The following is a 17,492-nucleotide window of genomic DNA, read 5'->3' as shown; positions in this document are numbered from 1 at the left end:
TCCTCCATGGATGGCAGCTCCATCCTGGTGATGTTCTGTGCAGTTTTTACCACCCTCTGTAAAGCCTTACAATTGAGGGCAGTGCAGCTGCCATACCAGGCCGTGATGAAGCCAGTCAGGATGCTCTCTATGGTTCACCTGTAGAAGGTCAGGATGCTCTCTATGGTGCACCTGTAGAAGGTCAGGATGCTCTCTATGGTGCACCTGTAGAAGGTCAGGATGCTCTCTATGGTGCACCTGTAGGAGGTCAGGATCCTCTCTATGGTGCACCTGTAGGAGGTCAGGATGCTCTCTATGGTGCACCTGTAGAAGGTCAGGATCCTCTCTATGGTGCACCTGTAGGAGGTCAGGATGCTCTCTATGGTGCACCTGTAGAAGGTCAGGATGCTCTCTATGGTGCACCTGTAGAAGGTCAGGATGCTCTCTATGGTGCACCTGTAGAAGGTCAGGATCCTCTCTATGGTGCACCTGAAGAAGGTCAGGATGCTCTCTATGGTGCACCTGTAGAAGGTCAGGATCCTCTCTATGGTGCACCTGTAGAAGGTCAGGATCCTCTCTATGGTGCACCAGGAGAACTTGCAGTGTATCCTGGAGTCCATGTGGAACCTTTGCAGCCTCAAATGATTTTTATTACAGTACTTACACAGCACTGTACATTGTGTTCTTGTATTTTATACCTGTTGGATTCTATTTTAGTGTTTTTATTTCCATTCTCTACTCCCTATTTATTTCCCAGAAAACTGCAGCTGCAACTTTTTGCTGCTGACTTTTATTAAAGCAAATGTTTTTTATTTCTTACACAGATCTTTTTTCTTGCCCTATTTCTATTAGCTCATTTTAAAATAGGTTTCTTTTGTTTGCCTTGATGCTTTTCATTTTTGATTTCTCCAATACTAGCAAGCATTGAATAACTTAATGCTAACAAGCACAAAAGCGTATCAGGAATCTTATTTTGAAAATATAACCGGAAACTGCTTTAGCCTTAGCTTGTAAACGAGCACTTTCTGCTGGCTGGGTGATGCAAGCTGTGAGTAAGACCATAGGCATTGTCTTTCATCATGTGATGATGAAAAGTCACAAATCGGTCACGGAGTCAAGTTACAATTGTGAAGTGGGTGGTGACTATTTTGACCTTAAAAAGTGCTCAATATTGCAACAACAAAGTGTTTCTAAGTGTCTTCAGGCATTGTGTTCAAATGTCTGCTGCTGTTTCACCAACGGCACATCATTACACATGCATGGTCACCTTAATTCAGCTCCTAATTCAGAGTTTGGAAATGCCTGGAGCAACAGATATAGATGGAGAAGCAGAGGAGGATGCAGTGGTCTCTGCTGGAGGGCTAAATAATGTAACATGAAAACTCATCACAAAAAGTTCACTATGCAAGTACTTCTTTGTAGTGATAGTCAAACAAACATGCCTGTGCTAGAGCCTCTCAGTCTGGAAGATATCACACAAGGTAAATGCAACTGAAATACATAATTCATTTGCACTTGCCTTATAAGTGTGTTCCATAACTGGACTTAAATGTAACTGTTTTAACTTCTAATAAAGCTCTTTTTCTTTTGTCTTGAAGCTGTCCTGTTTCTATTTACAGAGTCCTACAGTACATCTCCTAAACCTGGCCTCATAGTCACAACAACTCCCTTATCTTATATTTTCTCTTGTTTTCTTTAACTATACAGCTAAATGGAAAGAAAAAGAGCGACAGCAAATGGTAATATACAGTTAGCTTACAAAGTTAGCCGTTTGAAAGAAAGAAAGAAGCCCATAGGTTTAAGCCATATTTCAGATAAGGGCGCACTGGATCTTACATCTTATGAACCGCTGTTGGTAATACATTTCATATTAAAATAAGAAACTTCCTCACATGTAGTACAAGTCTTTGTACTACATGTGAGTAGATCCCAGTAGATCAGCAGTTTCTGAAATACTCAGACCAGCCTGTCTGGCAGCAACAACCTGTTCAAAGTCACTTAAAGTGGACCTATCATGCTATATTTGAATAATATAGTATAGGACCATACCTATATAAGGCATATTTATACTTTTTCTTTTTCAAAATACCAAACAGATCATGCATTTTAGCCATGCCTCATTTTGCTCAATTTCACATTTTTTAGCTCTGTTTTTGCAAGGGCAGATTCTGTGAGAACAGCACCATCTACTGGCCTGGCATATGTACTACAGCGTCTCCAGCGCTTTCGAACGGCAATGGCCGTGGCTGTCTCCTCCTGATTGGTGGAGTTGGCCCAATAGCCGTAGCGCCACTGTCCTGACGTCAGGACAGTGTTCAAATCTTGATCAGTTTTTATCAGATCCGTTGCAGCCCCTTTTTTAGAGATTTGGGTATGGAGGAAAATAGAGAGGGTTGTGTTTTCTGACACTTGGTGAGTTCCCTGGAACACCGGGGACACATATTCATGTATAAAAGACGTACAAAAGTGCATTTTGCATGATAGGTCCCCTTTAAATCTCCTTTCTTCCCCATTCTGATGCTCTGTTTAAACCTCACCAGGTCATCTTGACCATGACTACATGCCTAAATGCATTGAGTTGCTGCCATGTGATTGGCTGATTAGATATTTGCATTATCAGGCAGTTGAACAGGTGTAGCCTACCTATTAAAGTGGCCAGTGAGTATAGCATATACACCATACTTATTGAACATGCAACATCAGTTTCATCTTTTCCCCTGATAGTTCAATAACATTCTCAACAGGGTATTATGAGCTTCCAACAAAACGTGTGCTTTGCTAGCTGAGGATTATAACTGACATATTTTCCATTGTTGTTCCTTCGATCTTTCAGACAAAGGATGCAAGAACAACCATTATACTGTATGGTGTAGGAGCCATGAAACGTGTATAGTAATGCGTTTTGTTTTAATATAAGATATTTGTTTGATCACTATTGATTGGTTAGCTTGGGTCACATGGATATGGGCGGCACTCATTATAATCCTGTTCACCTGCGTGAGGTGTGTGTGTGTGGAAGAGAGGGTGACACAGGGCCGTTGTACTTTTTGTTGACCGCAAGTTTAAATGATTGCTTTGATTAATATAACAATGTCTATGTCCAAGGATAATAAGTTGATCATCCCAGTTTTCATTAAACTACATTATTTTTCAATATAGTTTTTGATCTCAGCAAGTACTTTTTTGTAGCGTGTCACTCAATATCAAACAGGCCCGGCCTCAGCCTCTCAGCGACTTTGTTTGTTTCCTGCTGTCGCTATATATGGAGAGATAACAGTGAGCAAAATAAGTACACAAACATTTTTGTAATAAACATCACACAAATACATTTGTACTTTTATAGTTTTTTTATGTAAATTCATGAATTAAATTAAATTCATACATAAACAATGCCAAAAGTAACACTGGGAACCCTCCCCGAAAAAGTAAACTTGCAAAGTCAATGCAACAATATAATTTAACATATAGTGGTAGAGTGCCGATGAAACGCCTTTTGGACTTCATGTTTTATTTTTTTAACTATGAATCACAGGTGATTAAAAGCAACTCGGTGACAAGGTAGAGACTGTCATGTTAATGTGAGTAAAAAAAAAAACGACATGACTTGCCTCCACTTTGACATCCAGGTCTGTCCATGAGCCACAGTGGGGTGAAAGACTGGTTTTGTTTAAAATTTGGCGCTATTTGAAATTTTTGTTTCCTACAATCTCGGAAAAACTGAATACTGTGATTTACAGATAAAAAAACTAAACATGAAAAGAGTTAACAGAGGCACTGTATATAGGCCTGAATAATGAGCTTGATGCTTATCGAAGTTAAATTCCCTTACATTAAATATGTGCTTTTCAAAGTGGATGAGTGCAAAAATAGATTTTGCAATAGAAAAGAAAAATAAGATTGTCATTTTGTTCGCATCCATTTTTCACACGAGCACTCTTTGACCAAAATACACACACATATTTTTTTAAAGCTTTTGTTGCCCAACAAAAGGCTGAATTCTTGAAGCACATAGGTAGTAACTTTATTATTTTGCATTTCTGGCCTCCACCCGTGACGTTTCCCTCTTATCCAGTTTCTCCATCTCTAGCTAAATAAAATATGTGACAGCACCCTTGTTGACCTTTACCTCACGTAACAACCTGCTCAACATACTCTCACATCTCACTTTGTACATTTATATTCTGTACACACTCGTTAACGCAATGTACACAAGCACATACCACAAACACATTACTAACAGTGAATGGGTAAACAGACAGAAAAAGGAAGTAATACACTGACTGTAACAAACATTAAATGACTGCATGTGTCTTTCATAGAAAAGGGATAAAATGGTTTGTATTGCTTTGGCCTGTTCTGTGAGCAGCCTGCTCGTGTCTCCGTCTCTGGTCTGCAGACGCATCCGAGAGAGGGCGTGGCAGCAGGGAGAAGGCGGGAAACCTTACCGATCACGTGTCAAAATGTTCGTCTTCTCACAGTTTCCAACCATGTGTTAACAACATCTATCCCCCACGTTTCCCTGTCTTCCTTCTTGGCAGAGGCTCCACTTTTAGAAAGTGTCTTTCTGTGGGGGGAAGTCTATGTCCTCTTGGTCCCATTTGCCTGGGGACAGGCACTCTTCAGTGTTGAAGTCCTGAGGGTTTACCCCAATGTCCAGGACCTGGGGGTTAGTGCGAGACTCAGCGAGTCTGGAGGAACACAAGAAAACACACACTTGATTAGAAAATGCTATCATGGAACAGTGATAAAAGAAAATACTGATATTATGAATGACCATTTCATACAATACTCAACCCCACATTTTTATATCAAGAACTCACATGATTCATGAATTCCTATCTTCTTATTTCTTAACAAACACATGCATTTCACTTAAACCTAACCATGTAAAACACTACTGTATAAATAGTACTCACATGGATGAGTAAAGCTTTATATAGATTTAGCGAAAATGCATGTGGGGAGATTTGGATTATACTGGTTGTGTGATTATATAAATTGTGTGAAAGTGTGTTAACAGATTATTTCATATAGCTTTGCTATTTTAAATGCAGCCCTCACTTTAAGAAAATGAATATGTTTTCTTCAACAATTTACAAGTTATTGATATATACCTGATCATTTCAGGGATTAAGTATAAGAATATTGTGACCACTGTGTGAACAATGGTAGAATGTGTACAGAAAGTATGGACAACAACATGGCCAATAAACAAAGTGGCATTACTATTTGTAATGAGAACATCATGATCAAATAAAAAATAGAACACACACAAACATGCCAGACCTGCACATGAACACAAGGCGGTTTCATCCATGGTGACATCTCATATTACGGAGCCATGGCCCTAACACTGTCGTAAAGCTTATAAAGATTCAAGCACTTCCATAGTACCTAAACCAAACATGTACAGACTCTCAAAGCCCCTACCATTACTTCTAAATTGTAACTATAAAAGCAATCGCAAAAAATAAAGTTGGCATAATTCCTTCACACTCACAGTACTAAAGTGAGTGTTTATTTCATTGACTTCTTAAACTAGCCCTTGCCTACAACACCAGACAAATACTATGATAGGATTGTTTCCTTTTTATATTAAAAGCTTTTTTTGGTTGAGTAAGAACCCTGTTACATAGTAAAAAAGTAGTAGAGACACTACTAGACTTAATTGTGAGGAGGAGACACATAAAACACTTGTGATGAAGACGTGGACACACACTCAGGTTCTGTGGCAGTGAAGCTAGGTGATGGATCAAACTGTGGAGTGACAATGAGGAAGAGTTCCCCCCGCGATGTGTCTCTAATAAAGTTAAACAACCCTTGTTAATGGGATACAGCCTGAAAAGAAAGCGTGAAACTAAATGAGTCTTAATCAACCTGGATGAACACTGACATCCAGACAGATGAGCGGTTTGAATAGTGGGTTGACTGTGGGGACAATGGAGGTGGAAGTCACTATGTCCAGTGAATGACATCGTTACCTGAGTAGGATTCAAAGCTATCCAAACTGCGGCTGGGGGTGCAAAGGAAACATCACAAGTCAGGCAACAATTCAACTCTTCTGAACGGCCTTGTAGTAAAGCGAGTGGATACATTTAGACCACAGTGCGACCTAATGTCTATATTCTTGTGCTTCAACAGAAAGAGAAATCTTATGTATGTAAGGCCCATTTTCCTCAACGTTTGCCACACAGAAAACACATGCACATCAAACTGGCTTTTCCTCACTAAGATCAACAGGCACTTCAAAGCCTTGAAGGGGCCCTATTATGCCTTTGGGGTTTTCCCATTCGTGTAGCTTGTTATAGGGTTTTGTGCATGTCAATGGTCTGCAAAGGCTAAAATTCCAAAGTTCCCTCCAGAGGGAAACGCCTCCATTGGACTACTTTGTTTACTTCCGTAACATAGTGACATCAGTATGTAACCCTCGCGCTTCTATAACTTTGTACGTGAAGGTTTTGACATCTCTAAGTGGTTGAACAATCACAACAGAGCTGGCCAGCTAACCAATCAGAGCAGACTGGGCTCTGGTTTCAGACAGAGGGTGAGAAAAACAAAGAGCTTTTTGAACATTAAAGTAAGTAAACATGTCACAGTAGAGACAACAAATACAAATACGAACCTGAAAATGGGTATAATAAAGCCCTTTAAAAGCTCTAACATTACATGGTGACAAACACCCCACGGCCAGCAGAGGGCAGTGCTGTCTTTCAAATAGCAATAAAAGAAATCACAACACATGGATTTATCTTCATCTTGTAGCAAAAAGTACAATAAAACGTCTTATTTAAGGAAATTCAATGTACCTCACAGGAATTAAAGTTAGGAATAGCCATGTTTAACCTCAGAATTCAAACTTTGGTCTGCAGTTATCTCTATTTTTATTGGGAGGGGGGGAAATGTGCGTGCATAATTTGTCACTTATAGTTGTAAATAATGCATGTTTCTCTAAAGCTTAATAACATTTACACACATCTCTGTCATTTGTATCTGAAATAATATTGTGGCAGAGCTTTATTGAGGCAGGGCAGAACTATCCATTAATCCAAAGCTGATTTCAGTCCTCACGCAAAACTGTTTGCACCACACAGAACCTACCAGCTACCATCATTTACTATCGGTCTGCACATTCTCATGCACAGAACCATAAGTCTTCTCTTAATTTTTAATAACTTTCGCTCTGACCCCGACTTCACCCAGTATATCAGCTTCTCCTGATGGACAAAGACTTCAAACCGGACCCTCGGGCGTCCCGAACTCATGTCCATTAGAACAAATCTACACGTGGATGCGTGTGTGCTTACGCTGGGAGCATCGTCATTAATCACAGAGCGGGAGATTAATGACGTTAGTGTGTAATCACAGTGTGTGCAGACAAATAATCATCTGATAACGGGGCTAAAATGGCCTCTTAGTGCTTGATTACAGATGCTGTGGAACCCATTTTCCCTCTCACTAAATGAAAGTGATAGAATTAGAAGCCCACTTTCCAATTAGCAGAGGGAATAAAAGGCAGGGCCAGAGGAAATAAATGCACCAATAAACTGTCGCAAGAGTCCTTTTCTGGCTGTTGGAAATAAATGGCTGTAAAAGCGCGGTACGACGTGACAGGAGACCACCGCAGTTTATCTGAGTGTTCTGATGATTTAGACTCAATTGCAGCATACATCCCATTAGACTCTATACAGATTAGTTTGTTGAAGGCATAGACAGAGTTTAAGGAATTCCAAATCAACGCATACTTTCCTGTCAACATTGAACCTGTACATTCTGAGACTTTCTCCTGACTTTTCTGAATTTATTCAAACAGAAAAAGTGTCTTTCCTTTGTAATATATATACCAAGTACTCTCAGCAGCACTCATTTGTAATCACTGTCTTTCTGAGCTCATATAAAATCAGTGTGTGGGCCTGAGCCGATGGTAAACGGAGCATACAGAAGCAGCATGACTCAGGGGGAGGGGCGGCTGTGTCAGGGCCTGTAAACCGAGCCTGACCCCCGCCCGTGGGAGCGCACCGAGGTGAACCCAGCAGAGGGAGAGGCTGGGTTTATTGTGAGAGCAGCCCAAGACCGCAGGTAGCTATTTCCAGAACAGCAGCCTGTGTGGCTGCAGCCTTTAGGGAAAACCCAAATCTCACGTGTTCTCACCTTGAGAAAGCCTCGTCCAGACCGTCCTCCAACTCCTGAAACACAGAACACACACACATGTTGGTTAGTGATAACGTTGAAGTCTCAAGAGATGATAAGTCTGTCCGGCAGTCAGTAGGGGCTTGGACTGGGAGCTGTAGGGTCGCCGGTTCAAGTCCCCGACCAGACCTAAAATATGGAGTGTGGACTGCTACTTGGAGAGGTCCCAGTTCACCTCCTGCCCTGCCGTGGTGCCCTTGAGCAAGGCACCCGGACACCCCCTTGGCGCTGTAAAAAGCACGACCAATCATTTTAGCCGGCCCGGCTAAAATAACTGGATGGCCTACCTGCCTGTCAGCCTTCCATCTTGTGCACAAACTTATCTCGTGCCCTCATTGGTCATGTGCGCGTTCGTGTGTGTTGGAGGAGGGGCTCTGTAAGGAAGTCTGAAGGAAGGGGCAGATTTTTTCCGGTTGTGTAGTTTCACATTCTAGCGCACTCGAGCTGGTTTCTCCATTCTTACCTACCCTACCTTTAAAAGTACCAGTCTACCCTCTGGACTTTGTCTGTTTGAGGATTTGAAATGTCAACCTTCTTACGGGTTGAGCTATTTAACTTACTTTATGGACACGTATATCAAGTACCAAAATTACTGACATAATTACTAACATCACTTAACCCAAACCCAGATTTGTTCTGAGCCTGGATCATGAGTCGTGGCTGTGGTTCTGTCTGACGCTCACCTAACCATTTACAGCCCCAGAGGATTGTTGACATCCACCTGGACCCATCTTCATCTTTTTCTTATACTTATACAATGGACTGAGGGGAGTTTATCCATGTCCGATGTGAGGCTCAAAGGACAGAGGGTGTCGTATTCTGTACAGACTGTAAAACCCCCGGTGATCATGTAAAATGTGTGATATTGGGCTATATAAACACACTTTGATTGATTGATTAAAACCTCATCAAGTAGTAATATAATGTTAAGCACATGTTTAAGCCTATCCGACTAAAAGCTGATGAATGATGCTAAAGGGGTGCTGACCAATCATCTGTATGAGTTGGGAGTGAGAATGTGTTGCACAAGAGCAGTCTCCTCTTGCCTCACATGGTCTCAGGGGGTTTATCTCAGTTACTTGCAGCCCACTACCTCTGTAGCTATGTGACCATTTGATAAGGCCAGCTCTGTTCAATAGACTATTGTGTGACTGTGCAGCAGCTGTGTAACTGTAGGGTCCACTCCTTTCAACACAACAGGCACTTCATTAATCAGTGTTTACTGCGTGTATCTCTTCTCGCCCCCATCTTATCGAGCCTGAACAGCTGAAACGTATTGACCAGCCCGACTCTTACCCATACAGTATTGTTGTTCTCTGTGGCATGATTATGCACCGTAAAGGGATCCGATTCAGTCTGCTTTGTTCCTGAGTGGACCAGCGCCATGTTGGCTCCCTCTGCCAAGTCCAGAAGTGTTCCTGTGGCCACCTCTGGAAGGCAAAACAAAAAAAAGTAAATACATCTAAATGACATGCAAATAAGAATCAGTATCCTTTATTCGTCCCACAGTAGATACATGTACATTGTTACAGGGGACAGTGCAGCTTAAAAGCAAAATGAGTAGAGTAGACTAACACTAAATGAAGAAACAAGTACACATTAATAAAGAAAATATCGAATACGTTTAAATTCAAGGTAAAAAAAAATAGGTAGCGGCATAATAAAAGTAATTAAACATATAAAGTAAGTGAAGCAACCTTTCACATTCATCATTAGATTCCAAGCCTACAGACAATTGTTTAATAATGAAGTTCAATTACTTTTGATGAGATCCTGCGATTATAATATTCATACTCGTGGAACAGACTACAGCAGCACACATGCATAAAGTCTATGCATCTTCTCTTCTTCAGCCACTAATGCACCTCAGCGATGCAGCCATCTGTGGGTGTCATTTGTGATGAGTGAGTATGGAGTAACCTCCTGACTTGCACGCCTAAAAAAGGTGACACCACTGATCTGTAATCAGATTGGCTTGTAATGGCCTTGCCCGATGATTAATGTGTGTCAACACTAATTTCTGTCTCGCCTTACGGCTAATGTTGTCCATCGAGTGAACAGTAAAAGCTCAATGATTTGTACTGTAGCACCACCGCAATTCCCTTGGACCTATCCACTCTGTCAACACTGAGCTCTAAGGCATTTGGAGTATTGTGCTGTTATGAAGAAGGCAATATTGTGGGACTAGAGCTGTCACTCATGCAGAAAGAGAGGGGGGAGTTAAGACTCATATGATGGTAATACCCCTCAGAGAGCAACTTAGGTGTTTGTGAAGGTGGAAATTAGGCTTTCAGGGCATACGCCAAGCTAGCATGTTTAACTACAGCTACAAGTAGTGGTCGATTAGTGTATCGCAAAATAATTAATTGGCAATCATTTTAAAATATGGATTATGTTTCAGAGATCTTTTTTGCATTAACATGCACAAAAACCTATATAACACTCTACAGGAAAGAGAACAATCCCCAAAAGCATAATAGGGCCTCTAAATAAAGTAAATTATACATCTGTTGATTTGAGACTGTTATTCGGACCAAAAAAATCTATGTGAAGATATAACCGTGGTTTCTGGGGGATTGTCGAAAGCATTTTTTCACATTTTTGACGTTTTATATAGTGAATGATTAATCGATAGAAAGCAGGCTGAATCGTCCATAATGCATTCTTCTTTCTTTGTTCCTACAGAGAGCGTATGCTGCTGCCAAGAGAAAAAGCTCTGCACTGCTCTGAATCTTTCATAAAGGTGCTTGTGTCGGCACTGCCCTTCATGTTCATGCAACTGATCTGATATTCTCCGACTGGCGGTCATGATCATTGAAGGCCAAATGCGTAGATTGTTTATAGATGTATTATACACGTTTTAGTTGCATGCCTACATGTAAGCCTTTAAAGAGAAGATAACAGATGGGATGATCAGGCTAAATCCCCGACCAATCAGGGCGACACAGGAAGAAGTGCCATGCCTATCTTGTAGCCTCTGTGAGAGGCCTGGCGCCAGGAGAGAGCAGAGGGTATCATGTCTCATGAATAAATCTGACTCACCTCTGACAACACAACTGATCCTGAGAGTCCCTTTGACTCAGTGGCATGCCATTCGATCGGCCAAAGTGAATAAATAGTGCATAGGAGTAGCTTTCTGATCGCTCTAAAAGCTCGGCTGTCCCCAATCTTTGCTTCAGGGAAGGACGGCAATGCTCAGCCTGTTTTGAAAGGCACTCAGCAGCTTCTACCGTGTATAACTCTGCTGTACAATTACGCCAATTTGCTGTACAGAAATACAATCTGCTGGCAGCCAAATGGCCCACCGTATGGTCAGTGGGATAACGTTTCTCCAATAACGCACACCGAGCCTCTCTGTTGCCAGAATCTGTTTCTAAGTCCCACTTTACGACTTCTCACCAGGGGATCATCCTTAAAAGCCGTGTGGTGTCAGATCAGATTTATGATGAGAGATCACTCTCTGGCTGGAGGCCACCTGGCGGGGCGGGGCAGGGGGGGGGAAGCTCAGTACAAAGCTGATGTTTTTAGATGTTTTTTAAGGTTTTTCTGCTTGAAAAAGAAACTGTACAGTAACCGCTCATGTGTGAAAGGGAAAAAGGCACGAACAAAACAGGATAACAAAGAGAAATGAGAAATAAGTGAACAGCCATTGTGCCACTGGCATCAAGATGCTCCTCATCTTATTGACTCCTAGAGCGAGGGCAATACATGGAACTAATAATGCCTTAAGGTTGTCTGGCTCACTGGACGCCAACAGCTTGTTTAGAAGGCCTGAGCCACGTCTACAATCCTGGAAATCTCAGTTAATCTAATCAAACAATGGCCTCTTTCATGCTTTCCATGCTAACAGGGCTGTAATTGTGCTTCTAAAAGGAGAAAGAATATGGTTGTTTTTCCGTGAACAGTTCTCTATTGTTGTAAATGTCATGGGGATTGGTGAACCAAGATTTGTTTTTAATGGATCCACAACACGGCTAGACGGCTTTCAATTTTCCTAATTAAAACCACCATCATCATTGCCATTATCATTACATAAATAGACCGCTGAAAATGTCATTTGCTGTTTATTGCAATGAAGCTAGCGTGAAAGAATAACGCAGATTGTTGTCAGCTGACCTGCACCCTCAATAGAAGCAAACCTTTGACAAGTGGCTGATTACTCTTCCTCCCCCCCCCCCCCTGAGGCTACGATTCCTGACAGAAAGGGCGAGGGAGGGGGAGAGAAAGACGTGATGATGGGTGACATGACTCACCTCCTCCCTTCAGGCTGCCCAGGCTGGCCGAGCTGTCCGACTGCGAGCTGCTGGCTGCTTCTCCGTCTGAACCCGACTTCACTCGCTTCTCTTTGTCTGTGTGAGGGGTGGAGGAGAACAACAAGCAGTCAGTCAAACTGTGAATCAGGGGCTTGTAACTTGTACTTAAGGCGCCGTTTACCTTTCTAGCTGCTTAAAATGTTTCTCTAACCAAGCATATCACGAGTGTAAACAAATTAGCGGCCGCAAATTGGCAGATAAGGCCATTACTCAGGCCATCTGCCAGCTGAAACCTAGAGGGACCTCGCTCCGAAAGATTGTAACACACACACACACACACACAGCAGTAAATACATTAAGTGCAGCATTTACATAGAGCAGGCATGGCATCTGGGTCAGAGGGATAATACGCTGCAAACATTCTCACCTGCTGAGAAGAAGGCTTTTCACCAAGTGCAAGTGACAACAGCTCTTTATGTATTTCACCCTCTCTTAAACTCATTCTAGAGAAGAGGGCTCGCATTTATCAAGCATTCAGAATCTCTCCTTGGAATTGCACTGAAGGTTAACCCAGGACTTAACACACTTGTGACTCATCTGTAAAACTTCCCCATGAAAACAAGTCGTAATTAAATAATAAGCCTTTCAGTTACACCCCTTGTTAAAGGTTGTTTTTTTACATAACGAGTGAAAAAGGTTGTGTCGTACAGTCTTGAATTGAAAAGTTGAACCCATATCATCAAATATAATAGCTACATTCTTTTTTGAAACAGCCCAAATACAAATGATACGAGACCCTATAAAAGTATTTCACCTATTTGAATTAAGTTACACCTAATCTCACTGAGGAGTCATGTGCATTATGGAGGCTCATAAGGCCCATGAAAGTTTGATTTATTACTTCCAACGTTTTTGGCTCTGACAGAATAATCTCTGTTGTGCAGCTGCATTTTCCTCCTCACGATAAAGCATAACATTGTGAGGGAATCAGTTTCTGCTGAGGCAGCATGGTTGTTCCTGGGCATCTTTTAAAAAGTCTTCAATATTCTTGTGAGTAACCTGTGCGTCCCAAAACACCCTCCTCTCACTCTCTGAACGAATACCATCTCTAGGTCTCTAACAGGTTAGGACTCTTCTGTAGTGAGTGTTATATAGGTTTTCTGCATGTAAATGGTCTGCAAAGTCTAAAATAAAACACAAAATGAAAGTTCCTTGTAGCTGCTTTAAGGAAAAAAAAGATGAAATGCTTTTACTTCTGCTCCTATTAGTGGAACAAAAATGCTTCACCCTGAGTAAATAAGGCCAGTTAGGAGTAATCACCTGCTCTTGCTTGATCAATACAGACACAGTCTACTCACAAATGCATCTTTACACACCCATCTCTGTCTACTTACTTACCTTTCCCAGGGCATGAAGGCTAGGCAGATGCTAACACAGGAAAGCCCTTTTGAACAAGTGTGAAATCTTACAGAAACAGAAATACACACTCGCTGTAACTCAAGCTTCCTATACATTTAAGTACAGATTAAATGTCCATTACTGTTTAACGAGACCTGCTTACAGAAAGGAGATTGTATTTCATCATCATCCTATCTCTAAAAAAAGCACCACATCCCATTTCCCATGAGCCCAGGTAGCCAAGTGATGACAGTGTTACACAACTTTCCCTGGAGCGACTGTATCCCCCCCCCCCCCCCTCTGCCTCTCCAGAGCATCGTTTTTCAGCCAGCTAAACATGGCAGCAACATACAAATCTGCTCAGTTCAAAGCCAGCTGTAGTCTTTACAGTGAATATTCAATGAACACAGATTTATGATCAGAGATGAGAGCAGTAATATACAGAGGAATGTGGGTCAGGGATGCGTGGTGGGCTGCGGAGAACCACTGTGGGTGTCGGAGGAGAGTTGGTAAGCAACAGCAGCAGTAAACTCGACTAGACACACAGTAGATATCCCCTCTTCCTGCTCTGATCCTCCAGGGTCTTTAATGAAACAGACTCCAATGGATTTGTCCCCCTCTCCCTATCTCCCCTTCTTCTTCTCTTCTACTCTCTTTGTGAAAATATCCTTCTTCCCCCCCGCCATAACCCCACCAGCTTGACACGAGTTCTCCTTCATCAGTGACACCGCACTGAACTGGGAGAGAACAGCTCGGCAAATTAAATTGCTTAATAGGCCCGCTTAGAAAAAAGACGACGGCGAAGAATGGCGAGGGAAGGAAAGAAAAAGGAAGAAAACTTAAAGGGTGATAGAGGAGGCAGCAGATTTAATATTCAACTCAAAGTTACAAACAACCAAATGAAGAAGCGTGAGGAAAGGAGCCCGGGGCCTTGATGTTGGAAGAAAAATAATCCCTCCCTTAGATTGGAAATGTGCATCAAAAGACACAGTAGAAGAAGAACATGTAGAAGAAGAACATGTAGAAGAAGAACATAGGAATGTGGAGTAAATAGAAAAGGATGTATACAGTGCCAGTGTGTGTCTCTAAAGAACTGCATAAATAAACTCGCCTTCGCGCAGAGACAGGATCAATGGCACTGACACTGAATCTGTCAGGGGGTTGAGCTCCCGCTGACACACGCACACAATCATTTTCCTTTCTCTCTTACACACCCCCCGTCCCAGAAGCCCCCGCTGCCCCGCCTTTCATGCTCTCTTGCCCTCTCTCCTCAACAACCATCCCCCCCCCCCCCCTCCTCTCCTAACCTCCTTATAATAAGCAGAAGCGAGCGCTGTGATGGGGGGGGGGGAGGAGGAGGAGGAGGAGGGGAAAGAGGAATAACTCCACAAAGGGGGCGGGGTCAAGGTGCCAGGTGCAAAACAAGACAAGACGGCAACAAAGGAATAAATCACGAACAAATTCAAAAGGGCGCCTTCGACACTCGTGGAGAAGATTGGAGGGGGGGGGGGGGGGGGGGGGGGGGGGGGGGGGGGTGCAGGAACCTGTATTATGTGGCTGCTCATTTACACTGGAGTCATACATGCAGTAAATCACATGCGTGTTCTGCTGAGCTGTACAGAAGAATGTGTGTGACACCAGGCTTACAGTGCACTTTGATTGCCTGCTGTGTCCACGGAGGTGCCTGAACATGCACAGTCTGCTTTTTTCCCCTCAGTGTAGTCTACTATTAAAATGAATGCCATTAAAAGAGGTTGCATGCCTCACAAGTCTGACATGAACATATAAATATGTAATGGAGGAGAAAAGGAACATTTTTGCACTTCAGATGAAATACATCTGAGGGAAATCCCAGCCTCCCACACGTCTGAGTCCTGCTCTCACCGTTAAAAAGGAAGATTTACCTCCAGTCAGCCCACCTCTGCCCCGGGCTCACCTTAACTCCTCTCCACCCCCCCCGGTGTCGATACCCAGATGACTCTTTAACCATGACTGAGCTGCCTGTAATAAAGAGGCTTCACTAAACTAAAGCATGTCTCTGTGTTCTCAGGATAATGATTTAACCACTGTTAGGGCGACGTCTTTAATCACCGGGGACATTCCTCTACTGTATGTGAGGGTTTGAGGTGAGAAGTCAGTAAATAGTTCTGCAGTATATCACATGACCCCTCTTGGAGGTGTCAAGGCTGAGAGCCATTTTTATCTCCACGTTGTTTGGAAAACATCGGGATAAAAAAAAAAGACAGGACTTTGTTTGGTTACTAAGATGGAAGATACACAGTGTGTACAGTAAATGGAGAGACTGACAACGGAGGGGGAGGAGAGGGGAAGGAACATTTTCACTCCTCCGTCACACTTCTCTGGTTGTCTGGGGCGACCATGCGTACCTTCCTTGGCAGCCTGCCAGAATTCAAACGCCACTCTGAAAGCCTGAGCCACCGTTAGGGTCACCGCCTGGGCCTGTGGGGGGGGGGGGGGGGAGCAGAGGGAAAACGTGAAGTCAAAAAGGGAAGATGAGTATGCAATGCTTCCACATACAATAAAACTACAGGAAGCTGTGACGACTGTGCCAAAAACAGGAAGTGACCGCCAACAGAAGAAGTTCCTTCATAGATACTTGAAAAGGAGGAAAAGAAACCCGTAGGCTCCATGACGAGTTGTTTATGTAACAGGGAGGATACGTGGCCTTTCTGCCAGAACTCAATTAGTGAGGGGAAGGAAAAGGAGGGAGTGGCTCCCTCGTTCTGCAAACCTCCAGGGATGGAGAGAATGCCACAGAGGGGTGACAGCCCCCCCGCCCCTTTAAGTTCGCACTCCTCGCCTTTCTCCTAATAGTGGTTCAAGTGGTTCAAAGTGGCAGATGTACTGAGTGCAGAATCCTGCACCGTACAGAATCTGCAGCTACAGCCTGAAGCTGTTTTTTCACTTTACATTTATCTATATGTAACCCATGGCATTAAATGGATAGTTCAAGGTGGTGGGCAATTTCATTTCTTGGGAATTCGTTAAAAATATATATGGCACTTTAAGGTTTGTTTGCTCAATATGAAGCCACAGCCAGGAGGCGAAAAGGTAATACAAAAAAGAACATAAGGTTACAGCTTTTCAGAACGGTGGGAAAAACTAGCTACCAGAACTAATAAATCATACTTATTGACAGGTTACTTGTTTTTTTGTTTATTCTGCACAAATACACAATGTTAAAACAAGTTGTGTTCTTGGTCTTGCATGATGAATAATTAACTAGGGAGGTGTAAAAGTGCTGATAGGAGGATTTTATTGGTTTCAGTTGGTACAGAGCCAGGATACCCATTTCCCCTTGATCCCAGACTGTATGCTAAGCTAACCTGATACCTGGCTGTTGCTTCATATCTAAAATACATGAAGATGATATGAATCTTAGTCTTGGCAAGAAAGCAAATGTTCAAGTGTTCCTTTATTTAGAAAGGGGGGAGATCTGGTAACAGCCTACTGTGCACACAAGTGGTGTTTCAGGCACATGTAGACGCAGAAAACCATTTACGTACCATTTTTCTCTTTGTGCAGAGGAAGGCATGACACTGCAGCGTCTCATTGTGTTGGCTCTGGACGATGTAGGCAAACACTTTGTCATGCATCTTGTCCGCTGTGCAATATGATATTCTGAGGGGGGGGAAAAAACACACAGATTTAATA

The 17,492-nt window shown here is 42.6% G+C and overlaps 1 protein-coding gene across 2 annotated transcripts in view; it reads right to left on the bottom strand.

Annotated features, from left to right (window-relative positions):
• Nucleotides 1–3,313: 3,313 nt before the first annotated feature.
• ldlrap1b (low density lipoprotein receptor adaptor protein 1b) overlaps nucleotides 3,314–17,492 on the bottom strand; it is a 35,760-nt gene continuing 21,581 nt past the window's right edge. The window contains exons 4-9 of one of the 2 annotated variants that reach the window (XM_034149519.1): nucleotides 17,345–17,459; nucleotides 16,205–16,277; nucleotides 12,420–12,515; nucleotides 9,502–9,596; nucleotides 8,128–8,162; nucleotides 3,314–4,667 (exon numbers count right to left, since the gene is read on the bottom strand). In XM_034149519.1, coding sequence (XP_034005410.1) covers nucleotides 4,529–4,667; nucleotides 8,128–8,162; nucleotides 9,502–9,596; nucleotides 12,420–12,515; nucleotides 16,205–16,277; nucleotides 17,345–17,459 — 553 coding nt within the window. In that variant the 3' untranslated portion in view covers nucleotides 3,314–4,528. Of the gene's footprint in view, nucleotides 4,668–8,127; nucleotides 8,163–9,462; nucleotides 9,597–12,419; nucleotides 12,516–16,204; nucleotides 16,278–17,344; nucleotides 17,460–17,492 lie in introns of both variants that reach the window. The other variant, XM_034148841.1, reaches the window with a different exon arrangement.

The sequence above is a fragment of the Trematomus bernacchii genome, unplaced genomic scaffold (genome assembly GCF_902827165.1).
Source record: "Trematomus bernacchii unplaced genomic scaffold, fTreBer1.1, whole genome shotgun sequence".
NCBI classification, from domain to species: Eukaryota; Metazoa; Chordata; class Actinopteri; order Perciformes; family Nototheniidae; genus Trematomus; species Trematomus bernacchii.
The sequence above is the reverse complement of the archived record's forward strand: the minus strand, read 5'-3'. Positions and strand labels throughout refer to the sequence as shown.